Below are 24,572 nucleotides of genomic sequence, written 5' to 3' on the forward strand. Positions count from 1 at the left end.
TAAACATGGTCTGTTCACCATCCCTGCTGCTTATATGGCGACTGTTATACACATTTACCGTTTTAAATACCATTCCACGGTCCGATGTTGTTCTAGCAAATCACGCAGAAAAGTTTTATGGACAGTTCCATAAAAATTGCAATGGGAGATAATTATAAAACTGTATAAATAAACATTTTTCAACTGTTAATTTCATTTTCTTAGAGAGACATGATGAATTGTGGAATGGGTCTAAGTTAAGAGACAGAAATCCAGTAACCATATTCGAAAAGAATATATAATGATATAATTATTTAAATAATTATGAAATGATATGTTCATCCAAGTTTTATAAAAAGTTCCACATATTAAGAAATTAAATGTTTGAAGGTACACCATGGTACAATATCGTTCTCAAACATTTTTGTTTTCGAAACGGAAAGAAACGTACAAATGAGAAGAAAAAAAGTTTTTATATATTTTTTTAAATCGTAAAAGGAAAAAAGCAATAAAGTCTTCTATTATTTACACAAACACTTTTTCTCTCTCACAATTTCTCCATGTTCTGACTATTGCACAGCTATATGAGAAAAAAGTACAATCGGAACATTTTGTCCTTTCGTCCACTTGATGCTGTTGCTGTCCCTGTTTGTGTGCTGTTCCATTTGCCTTATTGATCACTGAAAAGTTCTCACTTTTGATGATAGAAATTTTAAACTTTGCTTCCAGTCAACCTAAATTTTCTAAATGTTATTGACGGACTCTGCGTTGTTTGTTATTGGTCCATCTTTATTTTAGTTGTTTTGCAATTCTGTTCGAGCATGAAGTTTTGAAGTCTTGGCCTTAGATTATTGACACATATTGCTGGAAGCTGCTGTGGGTTTTTTGGCATGAATTTGTCAGGTTGTTCAGAGTGGCTTTCGAACTCCATTGTGTGGTATTTGCGTCGACGATATCTTCGTTACCAAAGAGAGAGACCTCCAATCTGATTGAAATCAGATATCTACATGAAGATCTCACAGCGACGGCTTAAGGGTCGTGTTCTGGTAACCCACGCTATTACCATAAAAGCAAATGTTAACCAGGTCCCTGTCAGATCTTCACGTAGGACGGTCTAGATCTGACTTCGATCAGATTGCAGAGACCTCATAACTGTATCACGTTCCGCTCGACCTTTTCAATTCCTACCTTGTTTGATGGGTAAAATATAACACTGCCTTTTAAGCGTTTTGTGGACATATGTGTTCACTTTTCATTTTCTAGAATACTTGCATCGTTATCTAACATCCAACGCGTTATTTCTATAAATTTCTCATATCTCTTGCCTGGTCTGTATTAAAAGCCGAAGAGGTCTTTCCCTGTGCGATCACTGGCAAGGGAACAAACTCTACCGATCTTACGCGATAACTATACCATGCAGAATTTGTCAGATGTTAAAATGAAAACAAAAACGTTTAAATATATGATATAAATTTTATTGTATGCATGTATCTTGGATAGATGAGGTTGTTTTGGGACAATCTAGGGGTATTTTGGGGATAATATTGGCGACTCATGGGAAGGTGGGGTGGGGTGGGGTAGCTTTGGATGTTCTGGACTGCTATACTGATCTATGTTCCTCTCCCGTGATTTTGCAAACCCGAACGATTGCAGTCTATGATTGAAAGGTCAGTAGCCGACAGAGAAGAAACGTACAGATTGACAGTAATAATATATATTCATTCTTGGCTTATTTATGTAACAGTTTACAGCTTGTGACATTTTTAAAGTTATCTTTTACACATCAGAAGGTAGATTTTATTGTCAGACAATTTTGTCAATGCAATCTTATCCTAAACTCATTATAACATTTCATAAACCGAACTTTAGTTACGTAAATATCATGGAGTCATCAGTTTTGACGCACTATTGTATTAACTTTAATTTTTGCAGAAATATACTCCATTTTCATTGATATCCATAATTTCATGTGAAACATTAGTTATGCCTCTGGCTTGTATATGGGAGGAATAATAAAGTTACGGCTACGTGGTCGGGTATATGGGAGAAATAACAAAATTACGCCTCACTTAGTCCAACAAGTCCTCGATCCTAATATTATGTTTTGGGCCCAAAACATAAATATCAGGGTCGAGGACTTACAATGTAGGACTACGCCTTCCTGGATTCTTGGGATTTAATCAGGTCATATGGTGATGACGAAGAAAACGAATCACCAAAAGATGTACAACATATATGACAAAAAAGTAAACCAATCTCTCACACACGGAAAACTCACAAAATGACAAGACGTGAAATTATTATAAGACTTATCACAATGTAATTCCTAAACACTTTTTACCAGTGCTGTGTGGTATTCTGATATACAGTTGTTATTTTTTTCTATACCATTTACAAAGTATTGAGTAACTTATTGCACCGAGAACTGTTGACCGCTCCATTGGCCTAACTGGTTAGAACGTCTGATGTGGGAGGTCATGGGTTCGAACCCGGGCCAAGTCATACTAAAGACTTATAAAAATGGTACTGGCAGCTGCCTCACTTGGTGCTCAGCATTAAGAGGCTAATGTTAGGACTGGTCGGCCTGGTGTTAGGATAATGTGAATGGGTGAGACATGATGCTATATGTCTGCGGCATGATGACCCAGTGCCAAACATCACTATAAACTGCCACACTTTAGACGTTGTAGCGATATGACTGAAATATTGTTAAAGCTATGTTGAAAATCCAAATCACAGACACACACTCCAGAAATGTTTAAGTTGACTCCCGGAGAGTTGTTGGAGGAGTAAAACAATGGAACAGGGAACTTGTTAATAGAAATTGGTGGATTGCATATTAGGTACATGCAATCCAAGCAGCTAACATACTACTAACTCACCATACACATACAACAAAAGATCACAATACCGAAAAAGTAACACCACAGTTACTAAACGTACACAAACAATAACAGAAACACTGGTGTACAGTTATTTTAGTAAAAAATGAGACATTGTCAAGCAGTAGTGTGGGAAAATGGTCTGGCATTCCTTAAAGTTATGATAGCAAAACTCTGTAGGCACTGAAAGCCTATGTTAAACATCGGTATCAAATTTATTATGCGAGTTTAGTGTGAAATATTAGCAGTGATTATTAAATAAATTTTAAGAGAAGAAAGAGAAGTGTTCTCCTTTATAGTATTATATAGTACATGTCTGATTTGTAGGTAAATGGTAAGCAATGATGTTGGTTTGACACACTTTTCTTACATTGTTGTATATATGGATTTTTGAGAGTAATATTTACTGCCACTCGACAGAATCACTGCCACCATCTTGTGTAATGGACCTCATTGAACAGGAAGTTGTTCACCATTTTTTCTGACATGACTAGTGGTAGAGAACAACAGTGTGATTTGTGCAAGGAGCATAAATTTCGTGATTCAGTCAGATCATGGGTCCACTTGCCACTAATCATGTCAGACGATAAGAGGCAAAGAAGAAGAAACCTTTTGGTCTATAAACCATATTTGTTGTTGTTGTTATTGTAGGGTTTAACGCCGTTTTTCAGCACATGATAGGCTATACATGGTGGCCAGTTTTAATGGTGGAGGAAGAACCTGGGAAATCCCCGGAAAGAACTACCGACTCTTGAGAAGCTACTGGCAAGCTTTCTCACATACCCACATTGGCCAAATCCGAGACTCGAACCTACGCAGACAGGTGAGATGGCAGTGATCCATATGGAGAGCGCTTTAGACCACTCAGCCACTCGGGGCCCCTATAAACCATAGACCCGTAGCACCAAGTTCTGATGGCTAAATATGCATATTTCAAAATTTGTCTTTGCTGCAGTCAGTCACTTTTACCTCTACTGGTATTGCTCAGCCTAGCTGAATACTATTGACTAAACTTTATGACAACTAAATCTGCTTACTTTTTGATGTGTAAAAGATGATCAAGATGCTTACAATTATTTGTCCCTCCCACGTGTCAAGTATAATTTTCAATAGGACATGCATAGATATGACTTGTTTCATTAATGAATTATTTTCATTAATTTACTCAGTGAAATTATGAGACACCAGTGAGAAGTTTCCCAGTAAATTGGCCTCACAGATAGTAAAACCTCGCTATAACATTCCTGACTATTATGAATTCTTTGATAAAACCACTGCAGTTTTTGTTGTTGTTAGACCCAATGCCCAGGCCCTTCCAATTCTTTCTTGGGCCCTTCCCATTTTGTTGGTAAGTTGTCTATTGGTCTCGATTCCCCTCCCCCAGCACACACGAATTGTGTTGATCAGTTTACCTGTAAAAATCTCAAGCAGCAAAATTTGCTATGTTTGTTATGAACTTCCTGAAAGACCGTGGTAAATGATTAATATTGATGGTCACTCCTATGGCTACAATTGTAGGCCCCTCATCCTTAAGGGGATTGTCTCCATATGTTGTACATAAAGGTATGAACTTTGTATACAGTGAATAGGGAACAATATTAATTGGCTCATTGTCGTTAATGCTCACTCTGTAATAGTTATAATAAACTGCTTCTATGTTCTACATTCTTTGATAGCTCTTATGTTGTTATGCATCGATGGTTACAACCATTGACAATACTGTACTCAAACAGTTGTTTGAAAGTTGAACTAAGGAAGGGGACTAGTGACTTGTCAAAGCATCAGTGTCAATATTTTCATGTTTAATGAGTTCATTAAATATGCCATTAATTACCCGAATAGCTGCTGATTACATTCATAAATGACACATCACTGTTGGTCTGTACCTATTGTGAAGAATCAATTACGACCTTTATGATAATTATTAAACTTTTAACTTATTTTTGTAACTTTCAGACATAAAACATACCTTAATGTTTTTCTTTGCTGGTTCAAGATTTACAGCATAGAGTGAAGAATAAGTAACAATTAATTACTTACTCAGTGCTCAAAGAAAACCCAAGACTGGTGACTAAAGAAATCACAAAGACTGACTCAAATTCCACAAGCCCCGAATCAGATCTAAAACTGTTTCATGTAAAGCAGTGTGTTTCTCTGGTTACAGATATTAGCCATTGTCCTATTGCTCTATCTACCGCTCCAGTGGCCTAGTGGTTAGAGCATCTGCCTCGGATGCAGGAGGTCGTGGGTTTGATCCTTTTGCTCTATCAGTGTCCTCCGTACTCACTGTTCATTAGCATCTAAGTGCATCTTGCTTTATACAATTTCTCTTTACATTTTTAATGTTGTTCATAGGTGCCACTTAATATTTTTTACGAGTGTTGCATTACACTAGCGCAAGTGTGAGCAAGGGACAGCTGAATTGTTATTCAGTAAACTTTAACTTGAATCACCTTGAAAAATGCAGTAGCAATAAAATAAGACAAGAAAATGTGAAAAATACTTATGCAAGTGTAAATTCTGCCTGAATCATTTATTTGATTGGGCTTTCCTTTTTATCTCATATTCACAAAATTATGGCCAATTTTTAGGCAAAGACATTTGACTTAAACTCTCCAGGTTGTCACAGTAACGTAATCAATTAACAGTTTGTTGTGTATACATGTTAGCATAAATTCCATAAGTCAGCCACATTTTGTTGATGACTGCTGGAACAGTTCTGGTAGTCAGGATATTGGTTCTGTCTGGTTTCTGTAATGCATGGATAGAATACATGAAAATACCATTTCTTTCTTTTCTCTTCTTTAAAAAGTCTGTTAGTTTTCAAAAGTAGTAGATTTTGACTTCAGAATGGTATGTACTGCAAGTAAAATCACCCATATGTTAAAGTCATGTGAACACTAATTATAGATAGCCGATCCATTGTTTCCATGCAGTGATTTGTACCGGTACAAAATGTTTACTTTTCAATAGAAGTATGATAATTAGATGATAATCATTTAGGTAAAGTGGGGATAAATATTATTAAGGTATTATTAGTCATTCATCAGCATAAAACTAAATTTTAGCATTTCATTGGTGGGATCAAAATTTTCTGACAATTTAGAATATTTTTTTTCAACAAGCCCAATGGGCACTTCACTTAGAATATAGGAGGGGCCCTGTCTGAAATCAGAGGGGCATTAGAATATCAGATTTGTTGAGCAATGGTACTGGACACAAGCTTGATTCTTTGATAAAAGTTTCCACATATTTGTGGCGTTCTGTCGTATTGGGGTGGGGTTCTCCCAATATAATTTAATTAAATTAAATTGAAAGTTCCACCCTGGCTCGTTAGGTTAGAAAGTTAAATTAGTGATGATGTAGATTTACAGCTCTGAGCCCCCAGTCAGCAATGCCGACGGTTAAATTATAGAGAACACGAAGATGAAATTCAATCAATAACAATTTAATAAATGTGATAATTTAAAACGATAACTTCCAATCACTCGTCTTTCCCTCGACCAAGTGACAGCCTAATTCATCCCGTGATTTACAGTGTGAGTTCGATTTTCCCCCTGTCCTTGCATCTACTCATCTATTTCTTCCCGCTGATTCCTTCCTTCTTTCCGTTCCTCTAACTCCTTCTTTGTCTCTGTTTCCTCTCTACTATCTCCTCCAGCTTCGCTCCAGATTTCAACTTCTCCTTTCCCTCTCTATTATCTCCTCCTCCAATTTCGCTCCCAGACTTCAACTCCACCTTCTTCTTCCCTCCATTCCTCCGTCTCTCTATCCGAGACAACGGGACCAAACTTTAACTGGTCTGTCCCTCAAAGCTTCCTGTGAAAAACCACAAGGCGTTAACAAATGTTTTATTGAACCTCACCTCACACTATAACGATAATTAACCATCAGATAGCTGTCACTGTTTCGGCTACGCATACATACACATCGAAATTCCCACACACGTCTTGCAGGGTAAACAATGGCGTAATAACACAGTATCAGCGAATTGTTATACAGACATCAATACATTGCGTCACGTCAGTATATACACATATATATTTAATCTCATCGTACTACAATCTGACAAAATCAGACGCATGTCTGTACATTACAAATATTCAACAATGGCAAAATCTATAATCATATGAACATATGTGTTAGTCTACTATAAAATACCCACATAGTAAATTACAATATTAACTCTTATGACGGCTGGCAAGCTATATAATTCTTTACAAATATCAACTCATTTCTTCAAAATATGCAAACATATTAACAAAACAAAGTAATTCTTCGTACTACGATTCTAGTACTAATAAAGTACACATACGACCTACAATTAAAATGCAGTCGCATTCCACAAAGACCGAACAAATATCTACTGACCTTTTGAAGCTTTCTGTACTTAGAATTTCCCGCTCTAAGATTTTCCCGCCAATAACGAATGGCTATTCGGAGTTACGCTAACCTCTTCTCTGGGTAATTTCTCTCAGCGAACTAACTTTTGCCGGAAAACGCAGGGATATCATTCTACCCAAATCAAGGTCTCCTCCCTATCTCGATTCTGATTGGGTGGCGCTGTGTCCCTGTCCAATCGTCTTAGCGGCCAGTTCAACCTGTCTGTCTGTTTGCAGGGGAAAGAAGTTAGGACACTCCCACTTCTTCAGGCAATTTCTTTTGATCTTGGAAACATTTCGACACCTAGGTGATAATTGGCTGTCTGTGACTTCGCAACTCCGATATCCGGTCCTTCGATTCTAGCCACAACAATCTTATGTAACAGATTAGTGCTAGCCTTCGGCAATGTTCGACATCAAACAATGACCCGTCAGAATTACCTTGATTATACATGTTTCAAACTGGGCTGTTCTGGGTCGGGGTAAACATGACAATATTAGAAGGGTATGAAACATACTGTCTTCACTCAGCCTGTAATATTCTGATGATTTTTGACACATTTCAAGGGGTCTTGTATTATAAGAGTATAAAACCTGCTGTCTTCACTCCATAGTTTGACCCTTTTCAATGTCTAGTTTGTGTATATTATGTGTGTTGTACTGTGACGTGAACTAAATATGAAATTATTAGCTGCTGTTTTCTAAAGATGAAAATAATACTGACTGAAGTAAAAAAACATATTAAATAAAACCCATTGCTTTATATGTAATACGGTCCAGTTCTTTAGTTAACAAATCACATAATATTGGCCGAGTCATAAGTTTACTGGAACGTATTAACTATTTTGAGAGACAAACAAAAATAGAAAGTATGTCGTTATAAATTATTTTTATATCCCTTTCTTACATTATAGCATATGGTTATAAATAGTATCAGAATATTAACAAATATGGCCCTTTGGGCAAGTGGAATTTGATTCAGGGCAAGTGATTATTTTAAAGCCACTTATCCTGGGCCTATGTCTGAAAAAGTTTGTATGTCACCTGATAATGAACAGTAATATTGGATCCTGGAGAGCACATAATGAGATTTGTTTTAATAAATACATGTACCTTGTTTTGAATGATTTATATTTTAATAAAAAGGTATGCAGAGTCTTACTGTCATCATTAGGAGTCAAACCTAATTCATATGTTTCATAGTCAGGAGCACATACCATAAGATTGCCTAGTTTATCTTGACATTTTTGTCAAGTGGTATAGGTGCCGACTTTGAAACAGATGAACTGATGTGTTATCTCATTCCATTATGTTGGGGACTTGCCCATCTCTCCGAAGGTGGTAACACATTAGAGAATCTGTTTCAACCACTTTAAGGTGTGAATCTGGTTGATATTTGAGGACAAACATATCATGTTAAGGTAGGCAGGAGGGGTGGGGGATAGAGCTCAGCTTAAGTACATAAGACCACTTACTTGCTGGTCTTGACATTTTAGTCTAGCGGTATGTGCGTCCAGCTACAAAATATGAACCCGGTTTGATTCCCAGTGGCCATAGCAAGACTTTGTTTCCATTCCCATCACAGTATGGACCCAAAAATCATTTTTTAAAGGATGGACTATTATATATTATAAATATGGATTTTACATGTGCCTCAGTCACATTAGTCAACTTGTGCTCAGTTAAGGAGGTCTGCCACAATACAAAGACTTTTCTCAGATCTTCTACATCCAGCTTTCTGATTAGAGTCTCACTTTTATTTATTGTGATTGAATTGTATTTCAGGAAGCCTTTTATTTGTACTCCAATGTTTAATTTGCATACTTTAGGCAGGGAATTCCCAGGATACATTTTAGGTAGGCTGTGACAGATTCTGGTAAATTTGGAAAGTGTTGTGTCCTGTCAGCCAATCTTGTTATCCTTACCTTGAATAGTTTGTAATATCGATATGATAATAAATCAACATTTATAATTTTAGTCACTTTATTTGCCCAGTGTTCAAAAACACATCAAAATTATTTCCCAGTCTTGATGACATTTGAAAAAGGAGAAAAGGATTTATGACCCCATATTCTCAGAACTCTTTATGAGCAAGAGACTCAAACTCAAATATCTTTATGAGCAACAGACTCAAACTCAGAACCCCATAATTTAGACAAGATGCTTGAACAGCATCCAAGTCTATGAAATTTGGCATTATGGGTACAGATGTTGTGAAAACCCTTGAAATGTAATGATTCTCACTTTGCATATACATGATGTATGTGCACTTTTGTTGTACATTGTTGGGGATTGAAGTTATGAATATCCATGAAGTTTTGATTGTCACTTTGTATATGCATGATGTGTGTTTATCTTTTTTGTACATTCTTTTGGATCGGAGTTATGAAAATCCAAGTTTTATGATGCTTTGTGTATACACTGTACATGTACTTTTGTTGCATGTTCTTGGTTAAGTTTTTACGTTTATTGCAGGTACTTTGCACACTGTATAAATACAGTCAATGTTTACACAGATTTTCCCCATATTCATATTAAAAGAAAGTGCAACACTGTTATTATTTCAAACCATTTGAGCTGCAGCATTTTGGAAAGTATTGTTTACAAGTTTTCTACAATCAAATTTATGACTATAACACTCATTAAATTATGACAAAATATGACACAATATTGCTTTTACAAAATAACCAGTTAGAGTCTGTTAAAGTTTCCTTCCAGTTGAAAATTGTATTTACATAGTTATTGATTTATTTTTGTCTTGTCAGCATTAAAATGGTATGACAAAGTTGTCACATTTCTGGTGTCAATGTCAGTAGCATCAACAGTATCCATATTTTGCATTAAGGTTTTGTGTTGAAATTTGCAAGTCTGATTTGGGGAAGATGCATTAACACACTGCAAGTGAGAGACTGGGTTGTTTGGGACACTTACTTATTTATCTGTTTAATTATATATTTCCAAGCATTTTATTCCCACATTCAAATCCAAATTCTTGTTTTACCTGAGTAGTCATTGTGCTCAATCCCCTTTGATTTTGTCTGTTTATAGATGTCGCAATATTTGAAGCCAGTAGCATTCACAGCATTTCCCTTTATTGGTGGTTTTGCTGGTAGCTTCATTAGCAGACAGAACATCGTAAGTTTGCTGGGCTTTCATTTCTTACATCTTATAAGATGTAGCTACTCTGGAAATAGTGGCCACCATCTTTTGGGTTGGCCTTTTTGGCATTGTGGGTAATAGGTTAACAAATTGCAGCATATTACATTATTAAGCAACATTACTTGAAATATCCTCGATTTAAGCTAGTATTTATAATTATTATACTTTGATTTTGCTTGAGTACATTGGCCATTAAAAAATATGTAAAGAATTAAACAGGATAATAGGAATCCATTTATGTTATTCTATAGAGGAACTGTTGTAGGTCATGGGTTAGCGTGTTGGACTCATAATTGATAGTGTACATGTTATAACTCTACCACTGAATCAGCCTACTCCAATTGCCATGGCACAGAATAACCTTTATGTGTTGCTGTGCTGCTCAAAATAAAACAAATGGCTAAACCATTTGAAGGTTTAAAAAAAAAATCTGTTCAAGGGAGGTAACTATGCAAGAATAGGATTCACAAACTAGAAATTCAGAGGTGATGCAGCTTAAAGCCATGTGAGATATAGCTGAAGAACTTACAGAGGAGACAAAAGTTTGATTTTGCTGTGTTCAGTTTTTGAGCTTCATGTTTTAAGATATTTTGAGGGGTGAAATGTCCCAATGCTAGCTGCATTTTGTTTATCAACTACTTTCAGAATGACAAAAACATGTAACATTTCTTATTATTTTTCAGAATGAAAACTGTAATCTCCATCTTTTTCAGATTATGTAGTGAAAAGTATTTACAAGCCAACAAATCTTGATTAATAGAACACTGAATAATAATACTTGTTTTGCCTGGTTTTTTTTTTTGTTGAACTGTTTCATTCTTGGCATGAACCACTGTGAAACCATAGCAACAGGCCTGCTTCATATGTCAGAAAGGTGTGCCGTGCTCAAAGATTTTTTTTTAGACACAGGCCCAGGGCAGGTGGCTTGAAAATAAAATCACTTGTCCAAACTTAAAATTCATGAGCCTGACTTGTTTATCCTTTTTACTAGTATTTTGATACACCCAGCACCATTCAAAAGACTACACAGTCAGTCCCTTATACTTGTGATAATGTTCATGAGAATGAACCCACATGTACATTCTGCTGTTGAAGGTTTACGACTAAAGTGATTTTGAACACTTTCACAATTTCATCATGCTAGTTCTGGAATTCTGAATAGTTATACACCTCTGCACTGGCTGTAATACCTTCAGCTTCAGTGCCATCAAGTCAATGTCCAGCTTTGCCATCAGGTCAATGTCCAGCTTTGCCATCAGGTCAATGTCCAGTCTATATCTTTCATCATGATTAACAGGGATGAGTATTTGAAGTCCTTGGAGTAGTTTTTTTAAAATATTGATTGGTTAAAAAGTCTAAGCGTTTCTCAAACAAGATTTAAAACAGAGATGAAGTCTGAGTATCAGTGGCATTGGTGTTTCTAAAAAAACACAACCTCAGTCATTAAAAATAGAAGCTTCCAGTTTCATGTGACAGTACTGTGGATGTCATGGGACAGTACTGTGGATGTCATGGGACAGTACTGTGGATGTGCCGCAATTACAGAATACACTTATTCTGTATCAGTAGAATCAGCAGATCTTTGAACTAAATTTATTAAGATATACACTGTAATTATCTCGGTTTCATTTGGGTGAAAAACACTGTACTGGAAGCTTTTATAAGTCACTAATCCCCAAGCCTTGGTTAATTTTCAAACAATTGTACAGGTACTGCTTGATATATTTAACCAGTAATGCATTACCAAGTCAACATGAGCAGGGGACATCTCATTGATATTTATCCAGGATAAATCCTGGCTGATTTTAGGCAACTAATTAAATATGGGGAATATAAATAGTAATATTGTCCATTTGTAGGTTTATGTGCTTCACTTCATACACAAAGTTAAAGCTTTCAGTACATTGAAACATATGATCTTCATAAAGAGGAAGAACCTACAGATGTTCCAGCAGGTGGCTGAATATTAAAAATTTATTGGCATTATTAAAGCACTTCAAGATGAAATGCAGAATTTTGTCAGCATAGTTGAAGTCTCTTTAACTCATTCTGCCCCAACCCCACTTGTAGGCTTGATAAGGCTGTACCATACTTCCGAGCTCTGTAACGCAAAGTTTTTTTAAGATACACTAAAGTGGGTGGTATTACAAAAAGGCAGACAAATGTAGCTCTACAATGATACCAAATAGTCTGGACTTTCTACTCACAATACAAGATACTGAGGGAAAAACATACATTTTGAAACCCGACTTTTTTTAAACACCAAATATTCACCCATGGTTGGATACTGTTTTTGTGTCTGGATTTTAAACCTTTTGGCCTATGATCTAAGGCAGACCAATCTGAACTGGACAGATGGGTGAACCTCTGCATAAAGTAGGATAAGTTGGGGATTGGGAATAAGAAGTGGCCAGGCGACTAAAATGATTGGTCCAAAAAGCAAAAAAAAAAAGGAACTTTGACCCTTCTGCACATGCTTGAGCCAAATAACCAATGAAAAGCGATGTTTCTAGCACAACTAGACATCAATCTAAGTGCAAAACTCTTGGAAGTAGATATATTTAGATGTTTTCAGAAATAACCTCCAAATTATGTTTCCTGCCCCCATTTCAGGCATAAGTGACAAAAATCTCCAGGGCCGAATGAGTTAATGGGTGAATTTTGGTGACATCACCAAATCTGGATATTCCTTATCTGTTTCATCATTTGTGCATCAATATTGCACATAAATTACAAAAATAGCCATTCCTTGACAATTTCTAAGAAATTTCCAAAAACCTTGTTAACTCATTCAGCCAAATCCTACCTGTAGTCATGATGAGGCTGTACCCTACTTCCAAGCTCTGTAGCATCAAAGTCTTTTAAGATAACACCAGAGTAGGTGGTATTGCAAAAAGGCAGACAGATGTAGCTCTACAATGATACCAAATAATCTGGACGTTCTAATCGCATTACAAAATGCCAAGCGAAGAATGTGCTTTTCGAGACCAATTTTTTTAACACCAAAACTTCGCCCATTGTCAGAATCTAATTTTGTGTCCAGATTTTAGTCTTTTTGGTCTATGATCTACAGCAGACTGATCTGAACTACACAGACAGGTGAACCTCTGCAAAAAGTAGGATAAGTTGGGGATTGTGAGTAAGAAGTGACCAGGAGATGAAAATGATCGGTCCAGTAAGCGCAAAAAAGGACCCAAGTCTGACCCTTCTGCACATGCTCAAGCCAAGTAGACAATGAAAAGCAATGTTCCTAGCACATCTAGGCATTAGTCTACCTAAAAACTCTCGGAAGCAGATGTATTTGGATGTATTCAGAATTAACCTTCCAAAATGTGTTTGCACAACTCCCCCATATCATGTGAAAATTACAAACATCTCCGGAGCTGAATGAGTTAAAGGCAGATTAAGTAAAACCTTTTATTTTTGACAGGTCTGATGGGCAACTCAGAATATAGGATGTGCCTCTGATAGGCAACTCAAACAGAATATGGGATAGGCCTAACGGGCAACTCAAACAGAATATTCAGTGGGCCAGATCTATATTTAAAGAGGCCTTAGGCAACAGGCAATCATAATTTTTTAGCTCAGGAATGTTCTTTACAAATTGAGAATTGTTTGCATGCAGTTTTGAAAAATATTTTCAATCAAATTTGTTAATTTCAGCATCTAAAGAAGCCTTCCTGGAGACCCCCCAACTGGCTTTTTGGTCCAGCATGGTCAGTATTGTATGGAAGTATGGGATATGCCTCATACCTTGTGTGGAGGGATGGTGGTGGTTTTCATGGTGATGCAGCCTTGCCCCTGGCTTGCTATGGAACACAACTTGCTCTAAACTGGGCCTGGACACCCATCTTCTTTGGAGCTCACAAACTGGGCCTGGTATGTGATATTTTCTATATTGAAATAGCTCTTAATTGTGAAAATAAAAGAGGTATGGCTGTGAAATTGTTTAGTTATAGCTTTGGCATTTAAAGTATTTATCTGGTTGCACATGATAAGTATTATTTTATTCTTTTTTATTATCTTTATATGGTCTTTAAGAGTAAATGATAACTTGTTTGTTCATCGTTTCACATTAGCATTAGGAAGTAAACTTGCTACCTCTCAAATCTGGCCCTCTCAGACAGATCAAAATTTTGTTTTTTTCCCATCGATGTATCTTGTAGATAAAGGGAAGAAACTGTTCCATATTTCCTGCACCTTCCATATCTGTGTGACTGCCTGTATACCGGATGTTATCTTGCTAGGTACAAGTAGCACCTCACCACCTCTCAACAGCCATAAGAATCATCATTGATCGCACCCATTCAATGTAAAGTTGGTATGATATTAACTATGATTACTAAAGATATTGGTGCCTTTATTTTTGAATTTTCACTTCTAACTGTGCATATTTTTCACAGTTTGTGGACTTGGTCTTTGACCTTGTAATCACAGGCAGTATCATTTGTACTTGCTGTTTATTCATTTTATCTACAAACACTGCTTCATTTCATGCTTTGTTTTTACGTGGTGGTTACTGACACAGCTGCATCTTCAAGTGTCCTCTGCAGATATCCCCACCATCCAGAGCACCACATTTCCAGACATTTAGAAATTGAGTTAGGATCCCAATGAAATAAAACAGTTTTTGTGTCCCTGACAAGACAAACAATGGCTTGTAGCAGGATTTTTGACTTGAGAAACCTCTGCCAGGATTACATGGATGCTAGTTCATATGGTCAGAGCATACCTCTTGCCTCAATCACCATGGTCAGCGGCAACTTGGGGTCAGGGAAAATTGCCACCCCTTTCATTTGTGGAAGGATAATCCTTGTAATGTTAGATAAGTAAGGTGGTGACATACCTCCTCAAACAAGGGAGCAGATGGCCTGATCTCTCTGTACTGGTCTGAGACTTTTTATGCCAATGCTCCCAGCATAAGATTTTGGCAGGTACATTGACATAACCTAGCCAGTTAGGTTTCAAGAATGGACCATACTCTTCTCAAAGTGTGGTTTCTTTATCCATAAATATTCCATCACAATTGTGTAACACATCTTTCAATTAAATCATTGAATCCATTGGCTGTCATGCACATTCAGCCCTCTCACAACTATATTACAGAGATTTAGCATCACAGAGAAGGAAATTAATCTGGTGGGTCCATTGGCTGCAGCAGAGACAGCCACTATTTATGCTAGAGGTTGGATGATTTCCTCTTTCTATAGCCATTTCACCTAATATTACATTCATCAGAAAATGTATTTGACATGGAAAGATATTTAATAGTAAATTATTTTTTGTGATATATTTACCCAGTGATATCAATAAATTCTTGCTCACCTTCACATAAATGCAAGGATTCTTGTTGATGTATTACTCAATATTGAACAGGTAATATCTGGTATATATTTGTACCCACATTTTGGTATAAATTTGATAATTTGTCAGAGTTTCTTCCCTTTATATATATATATATATATATATATATATAGACACACACACACACACAGTGTGACCTCGCTATAACACAGTAGTTGGGAGCCATAAAACCTGACCGTGTTATATACCGAAACGTGTTATATGCAGTCAAGTCAGCTAGGTGAAGAAAATGTACCCCCCAAAAAAAATTGGGGTGGTGGGGTGGGTTAATAAATGTGGGTGGTAAAATACATGCTTCGTCGGCACAGTTACCATCTTAAATTGATGCATATTAAACGAGAAATACACCTGTAGTGAAAACAGAGAAGACATAGTATAATAGTTTACTTTATTATAAAACCATGACTTGGTACATATATGTGAATCCTGTTTATATATAAATGTCTAATGTATAGAATGAATAGAGTATCAACACTGTGTACTCACCTGCGAACCTAATCATATACATTGAATCCACATTACAAGTGATTCCATCGAAAATATGCACACACACAGCTTTAAAATATTCATTAATTTTGTAACAGGTCATATTGGTCTGAATTCAGTGAAAAAACAGCACAATCACGTAACGAATGACGCAGCACATTTACTTTAAAGTACGTTCCAAGTCGGTAAAAGTTAGTTTGCGTTTTAAGCCGCAATTGGTAGCGTTCGTAAGCATAAACTTTTTCCCTACAAAAAGGAAACTTTCACAGCACAGTTCCAGTCACGTTGGAAAATGCAAAAATCCATCAGATTCCATCACTTTTATTTAAGTTTGGTATTGACTTCCTTTGAAGAAAAGTTCTTTGCTGTTATTGAAAGAATGTAGTCGGCTTTCTTTGATGAAGGGTGTATGCGCTATTGAAGTCACCTCTAAAGGACAGCTTTGGAGAACCAAACGAATGCCCATTATTGTGGCGGCAACATCAAATAATTGTATTGCATAATTGAGACTGGTATTTTTTCCATTTGCTGAGTACGTTTTGATAACAGTCTGTGCTTCAAAGGTAATCTGTTTCCTTTGAAATTTCAGCAAACTATTTTATCTGGGTACATTTTTAAAAGGAATTGGCCGTTGTTTAGACTATTCTAGTTACTGTTCCTCCATGCCTACTGAATAAGCCAATAAGTAAGATGTATTTTTGTTTATTTTTTTACAAATATTTGTGTAGCAGCGTGATGCTGCCTTCCACGCATGCGTCTGAAAATTAACAAAGGGTCAATGGACGATAGAGATGCAATTGTTCTGATGATAGAAATTATTACAGAAAACATGAGTGTTCTGAAGGATTTAATTCTTAGTGAAAAGAAGAGGAATTTTACTTACCATCCACATACAAATATCAGTCTTTGTAAATATATTAATTACTAGTAAGCGGCCCAAAATCCGATGAAAGATAGATTAGGAGACATGCCTTGTCCATTGACGCATTTTGGGAGGTTACCAAAAATGTCAACAACAAAACAGCGGATATTTCACAACATACAGAACTCATGCTAGATAAGCAGATCATGATATAACAAAGCACTGTTTAGAGGGTTTGTCAGTATGGACAAAGAATTTGTTTATGTAACAATAGATAAATTTCAGTGCATTTTATTTCCAGTTTGCGGCTTCCTTTCATGGGCCTCTGAATTTCTGCACTCCAAACCAGTGGTTGTATATAAAAGTTTAAACAGCCAACAATTTCGCCAATAAATTACAAAAGCCACATGGTATGTTTTGCAGCCAATAAGGAAAAACAATCCAAGTTTGTGACATTGGTGAAGACCTACCTGATCCCAGAATAAACTTTTTATGCGTTTTTTCTTCTTCTTACTTTTAAGAAGAAAAAAAATACTTTTTCGTGTACGAGAAAAGTACATATAAAATTTCAGAAGCGAATCCACGATTGTCTTGTATTATTCATACGCGATATCTTCCCCAAAATGATAAGCAACTTTTTACGGGTTTTTTTTGGTATTTTTTAAGATTTTTTTTGTGCACAAGAAAAATAAATGTATATGAAATTTCGGGAGCCACACCACAACCACGTTATACCCGAATTCGCTTTATAACGGAGCGCGTTATAGCAGGGTCACACTGTGTGTGTATATATATATATATATATATATATATATATATATATATATATATACATACATACATACATGTATATATATATAGAGAGAGAGAGAGATGGGAAGGAGCAACATTTATTTCCAGACAATAATATGATTGGAGTAGTATTTTCAGAAAAACGTAATTTTTTATAACATTTCCTATTCTAGATTCAACATTTTTCAATATAAAAAAATGGAATTCGCATCTTTTCAGGGTTTAATTTTTAAGAAAACAAACAATTCTGCATTTTCTACTTGAAGGTTAATTACAATTCATACAGTGCACAAATGCACAAACTAGTAGCTAAGTTTCTGTATCATGAATAAAAGAAAATATAAATAAAGAATTGTTTTTGTCTGTTTAAACCATGTCAAACCTATAAAAGATACTCTTGAATAGTGTTGTACAAATTATCCTCTTTTTTTCAGGCCACAATTGAAATAGGTGCAATGTGGGGCAGTATTGTAGCAACAATCTTCATGTTTCACTCTGTGAATCCAACAGCTGGCTATATTATGCTGCCATATCTGGGTTGGGTCAGCTTTGCTAGTGTCTTGACATTCCGTATATGGTTGGATAACAAGGACAGGAAGGACTAAACAGGAAGATTTGTCACTTAAGACAAGGAGTAACTTATAGTAGTCATACAAAAATTTCATGTTTTATTTTTTTGTATAGTTGCAGCCTGCTATAATGAATATGAAAAATCTTGGGACAGGAAAATATAATTATTATTTTTTATGTCTGATGACATATGCTTTTAGAAAATATAAACATTTCAGTATTGCCACACTTCAGACATAACAAATCTGAGACAGTTGGCAAGTTCGACATGTGTTACAATAGAAATTACCAGTTGCAAAAGTCAGTAAACTTTTCACTGCAGTAGTTGCTTTTTATATTATTATTTTCATGTGCATATTTTTTGATCCAGAATGAAAATTAGGATAAAAATAAGGACTGTCTAGTCCATGGACGTTATGGTAACATAATACTTATTCAGTACTTAGAGTGCTTAATCAGAGCATGTCATCCTTAATGTCACTTGTTTTCTTGTTTATTCGTTAAAAAAATTTGAGCATGATTTTAACACTTGAGTTTTGATCCCATTTCATTTTTCCAGATTACGCTTTAGCTGTCTTTATTGCTATATTGGTCCAGAGATTTTAGTTTCAATTAATATAAGCAATTCAGCAACCTATTAAAATCCTTATAAAAGACATGAAAAGTCGGTCAATATATTTAAATACTATAAGGCAGATATTTGCATAATCATTATATATTTGTTTAAGAATGAATACAAAGTAAAATACTAAATAAAAGTATGCAGGGATGGTCCTGGCTTTTAAAAAGATGTCGCCAAAAAAATCGCCAACCTCAATATTTTGTCGCCAATTTTCAAAAAGTGTCGCCAAAAAAAGTAGTGTACATTTTTCCAAGTGTTAATTTAGTCTATTAATGTAACAGGCAATGAAAATTACAAAAGATGGATTAGTTAATACTTTAATTACAACAAGTATTAACAAAGTGTTACATGAAGATCCGTCGCGATTTTAGGGCTGCCCACTTGTTGAATGCAGTTTCAAAGTCTAATTTTTCACATCTGTACATGCTGATTCTCATTAAATTCTCGAGAGATGAGATGCAGAGCTTATTTCTGATGTCAGTTTTTATGAGGTTCATCTTACTGAATCCACGTTCACAGTCCTCAGTGCTGACAGTTGACACCAGTAGTCTCTCAGCAGCCCCCCCACCCCCTTTTTATGGCTAGCTTCACAAAGCTTGTAGCGAATTGCTTCCTAAATCCCAAGAATGATCACTGAATGCTGTATAAATTTTCTCGACAATAAAAATAGGATCTCCATTCCCATGAATGAAACTTACACGAGTCAACACCTGGCAATAAGCGTAAATTCACACCCAATTTAGGGATTCTTTCACTCCTGTATTTTGAGAAATAAATAATTATTATTAATTATGCACAACTGTTTTTTTTTTGTTTGCTATTTCTTGTTGCGGAGTTTAAGTCTCTGCAGCCGTAACACGGGACTGAAGGCAAAAGGAAAAGATCGATGAGTAAAATGCTGCACTGGCGACAGATGTAATTGTGATTGAGATTTTTTCCATTTGCTTTGTATTTATACACAGTAGTCGGTACTTCAAAGGTTATCAATTTTCTATGAAGGTTCAGCAAAACTATTGTATTGGTATATGTATTTAAAAAAAACCCAGAAGGATTAGCCATACAATTAACTGTATCTGTTCTATTCGCGTCTTCAGAAGTCGGTCAGTTGTAGGTATAGTGCAGTAGCATGATTGACTGTATCGCAGCATACAGTACTCAGCCCAGATGTCAGCATAAGCAGATTATGATGTAACAATGCACTGTAAAGATAGGGTTGTCAATAAGAACAAAGGATCGTTTGTGTAACAGATTGATTCCAATGCATTGCTTAGTCAAGTTTGTGGCTTCCTTTCGTTCTGGCTTTAAATTTATTCAGTCCAAATCCATGATTGTATGTACAAATTAAATAACCAAAAAGTATGTCGCCAAAAAAATCGCCAGATGGGATATTTTTGTCGCCAATAAGGAAAAAAAATCGCAATTTGCGACATTGGCGAAGCCCAGGACGATCCCTGGTATGACTATATAGTTATCAGTCCATATTGTTTGGAGTGTCTTTTACTTGACGCTGCAGACATCGTAGCAGTATGACTGAAAAATTGTGAAAGCTACATTAAAAATCTAAATCACACACACACACGCACATATACTTGACACTAATTGAAATTTGACCACACTTGTCGATTTTTGTTTGATGATACTTGGTGTATTTGCCTTATAGTAATACAACTTTTGTTTTATGACAGCAATCAAAACCAATTAAAATGTTTTACTTCCTGAAAATGGCAGAAAAGATGGTATAATTACCCCCTTTTTCCTAACCAGTTAAAGTGTTTTATAACCAGAAAATGGCTATGAGATGAGATAATTAGCCCTTTTTTCTAAACTAATCAAAATGTTTTATGCCCTGAAAATGGTTATCAAGATGAGGTAATTACCCCCATTGATCTATGACTTTAAGTCAAACCAGTTAACTGTTTAAAAATCATATGGCGATTTAAATCAACAAGGCACAAATCATGATTGCAAGATAGTCTCAAAACTCAGATCTAGCACTTATTTGTGTACACACCCCTTAATCGATAATAATATTATCATGTTTACTTTAAGTTAGTAGATGTGTCAGTACTCAAGGTTACATATATCAAAATAAACTACCACTGCGATATTGTTTGTAATATTTTCAATGCATTAGTTCTCTGAATTCTTCTATCATTTTTTTCTTTCTCCATGGGTATCAATTGCAGTGGTGCCTAGTTAGGCATTTAAATTTTTTAAGACAAAATTTTGTAATTGCAAGCAACTGCTGACAGTTTTAATGTATGATATAAAGCAACAAAAGTAAATTGGTGAAAATATGGGGGAAGTTACTGCTGATACATTGTGATAACGCTTAATGCTTGCCAGTGTTCAACAAAATTATACAATAATTAGTAATACACATTTACATCGAAATAAAATATAAAAAATAGGTACAAATTAGACACTTTTTTTTCTGAATCTAGTTTATTAACAGTAGCATGTATTTGGTAATGGGATTAGTCCATTAACTAGTTAGGCTGGAACTCTAATGTTATGATAGATAGAATACACCATTCAGTGTTGACGGAAAGAAAAAAAAACTTCTCAAGTGTCTCGAAACTTGTAGAACATGAAAAATTACAATGATTTTGTGTTACAACATTTACTAAGCACAAAAAATATTTTAAAAATAATTAAGGGTGTCCCAACTTTTATACTGTCCCAAGAGATATATCCATTATGTTAGTCAGAAAGCATGAGAAATTATCTGTGTCATATTAATTGCAAAAGAAACAAAATGGGTTGGAAAGATAAAAGCATGAACCATATAAACTTTTTTGAATATGATGTTTGTTGTTTGTTATAATTTGTTGGCAAATGTTGCCTCGACAGTAATTTAACCTCATTATATGTGGAAGCATCTTGAGAAATGCTTCTGTACAAATGTGTGGTCAGACAGTGAGATTCATAGAGATGGGTGAATATTCTTTATACATGTTTCGTTATTATTATTGTGATACACCACTGTTTCGGGCCCTAGGAGGTGAAGTGGTCCAAAGCACTTGCCTTTGCCGATCACTGCCAGTAGCTTTCCATGGGTCGGTGGTGCTTATGGGGTTTTCCCAGGTTCTTTTTCCACTGGCTGCAATGTAAAGCCCATCATGTGATGAAAAATGGTGTTAAACCCCACAATATCAACAATACACAACTGTTAAGCTGTGTCATAAGAAAATCTAGATGCTCGATATAACTTGTTTATGAATAACTTTGTAAAGATAAGTGAAATTAGCTTATGCCTTTTTGTGGATATAATCTCAGTCATATCTACTCATCTGTTGTTTGCCTTTAGATATGTCTATATATATAGTAGATAATGGGAATACTTCCCAAGTAATGTTGGTAATAAGAAATTATATGCTGATATTTATTCCTTTCATTGTTTGTCTCTGCTGTTGTTCAGTTTAAGTAATTTTGAATACATGTAGTCCAGCTATACTGTCGTTCACTTTCAGTAATTTTGAATAGTCCAGTTGTACTGTTGTTCACTTTCAGTAATTTTGAATAGTCCAGTTGTACTGTTGTTCACTTTCAGTAAGTTTGAATAGTCCAGTTGTACTGTTGTTCACTTTCAGTAAGTTTGAATAGTCCAGCTCTTCAGTTGTTCACTTTCAGTAATTTTGATTAGTCCAGCTATACTGTTGTTCACTTTCAGTAATTTTGAATAGTCCAGCTATACTGTCGTTCACTTTCAGTAATTTTGAATAGTCCAGTTGTACTGTTGTTCACTTTCAGTAATTTTGAATAGTCCAGTTGTACTGTTGTTCACTTTCAGTAAGTTTGAATAGTCCAGTTGTACTGTTGTTCACTTTCAGTAAGTTTGAATAGTCCAGCTCTTCAGTTGTTCACTTTCAGTAATTTTGATTAGTCCAGCTATACTGTTGTTCACTTTCAGTAATTTTGAATAGTCCAGCTATGATGTTCTGCAGCAGCTATTGTTGAATGATATATCTGACAATTTGAATATTGAAGATAGATCTCTGTTTAGGGCATTAAAGTAGTGGCTGTCTAAAATATTAATAAATGCATATATTGTACAAACACTTCATGGCGTGTTTGTTATTTTGGCTGAGGCTTTTGTACATTTTTTATTGTTCCCCTAAATACTCTCCAATCAATATAAGATCAAACCTTTCTAAACACCTAAATGATGTAAATCATTTTATCTGAATTTTTACATTTTTTGCCTTTTGTTCCATTAATATTAGTACTTTAAATAGATATATCACATATGGGTGTATTGTTTGCTTCCATTCTGAAAATAATTATACTGGCAATTTTGTGATATTTTCATTATTCTATTTCTATCAGCAGGTTAAATTTCTGGCAGTAGGATAAAAGATAACAGGTCACAGAAATCATTTAATTAAAGAATGCAGAAAAATTTTCATATGCATTATTACTCTGTGTTGATGTCATTGGTGTGGACATTGTAGCAATTCATTTTATAATCAATTGATGTCAAATAGAAACAAACCAGGGGCTATTATTCATGTATTGTTATATTTTTTTAATTATTATTTTGCAATCTGACATTTTCTCGGGCATTATAATATGTCTCTCAAACTTGTTATTGTTGAAATATTTTTCCATGGCTTGGTGCTATGTTGACTAACAGTTATTTACATTTAAGATCGTACAATTTTGCAACACACAAAAGAAATTTTGTTTTGTCTAGTTATTCTATAATATCCCCATAACTTCTTCATTTGGAGTTACAAAAAAGGAGTAGAATACATATGTAAGACTGGGTATGATTATTTTTTTCTCCCTTCAACCATCCCGCTTGTTTTAATAATATGGGTGAGAAGATTAGAGGTTTAACGTGAGGAATAATTTGTACATCTGTGTCTTGATATTCAGCTTTCTATATGGAACTAAATGTGATATGCGTGTTCATGTTATGACCTCAGCTCAGAGAACATAGGTGTGCGAGAAAGCTTGCAGGAGGTTCTTGTGGATCTGTGGTCCTTATGGGTTTTCCCCCGAGTTCTTCCTCCACCAGATATGTTGGCTGCCATGTATAGCCTATCATGTGCTGAAAAATGTCATTAAACTCACAAAAACAAACATATGAAATGACCTTGTCTTCAAGTTGTTGAACTATTTTTTCATGTTATGGTTAAAAAATTTAGCTATTTGGAGGATATGTACATGTCATTGACTAGTCAACAATATAAACTAAATAAAGCTTCTGTATTGCAGTATTCAGTTATCAGTGCCTTTCTTTCTTCCTTTATTATATGTGCCTGATTTTTGGCAGAGTATATAATGCTATGACCCTGTCTGTTTCTTAACTTTTCTTTTTCTGCATAACTTCAGTTCTTTGTTCTCTTTCAACCTGACTATGGGATGCATTTTCAGCTCATGTTTCATCAAATTGAGTAGTTTTATTGAGTATACACAGACAACAGGGCTGATGTGTAGCCATCATTAGACAGCATTGTATAACTTGA

At 35.3% G+C, this 24,572-nt stretch overlaps 1 protein-coding gene across 1 annotated transcript; it reads left to right on the plus strand.

Moving 5' to 3' along the window:
* Positions 1–1,570: 1,570 nt before the first annotated feature.
* On the plus strand, positions 1,571–24,323 carry LOC149786568 (translocator protein-like). Its single transcript, XM_089975948.1, has 4 exons — positions 1,571–1,683; positions 10,292–10,378; positions 14,060–14,281; positions 18,341–24,323. Exons 1-4 carry the CDS (start codon positions 1,636–1,638, stop codon positions 18,509–18,511), a joined length of 528 nt encoding a protein of 175 aa, XP_089832074.1. The 5' UTR covers positions 1,571–1,635; the 3' UTR covers positions 18,512–24,323.
* Positions 24,324–24,572: the final 249 nt, after the last annotated feature.

This window comes from Sinohyriopsis cumingii, chromosome 12 (assembly GCF_028554795.1).
Source record: "Sinohyriopsis cumingii isolate HCF-2022 chromosome 12, ASM2855479v2, whole genome shotgun sequence".
In the NCBI taxonomy this organism is placed as follows: domain Eukaryota; kingdom Metazoa; phylum Mollusca; class Bivalvia; order Unionida; family Unionidae; genus Sinohyriopsis; species Sinohyriopsis cumingii.

Bases quoted from the DNA above. Each gene is read 5' to 3' on its own strand.
- LOC149786568 (XM_089975948.1), top strand. From the start codon at position 1,636: ATGATTGAAAGGTCAGTAGCCGACAGAGAAGAAACGTACAGATTGACA. The intron at 1,684-10,291 runs GTAATAATATAT...GTCTGTTTATAG, and splicing joins AAGAAACGTACAGATTGACA to ATGTCGCAATATTTGAAGCC. The intron at 14,282-18,340 runs GTATGTGATATT...TCTTTTTTTCAG, and splicing joins GAGCTCACAAACTGGGCCTG to GCCACAATTGAAATAGGTGC.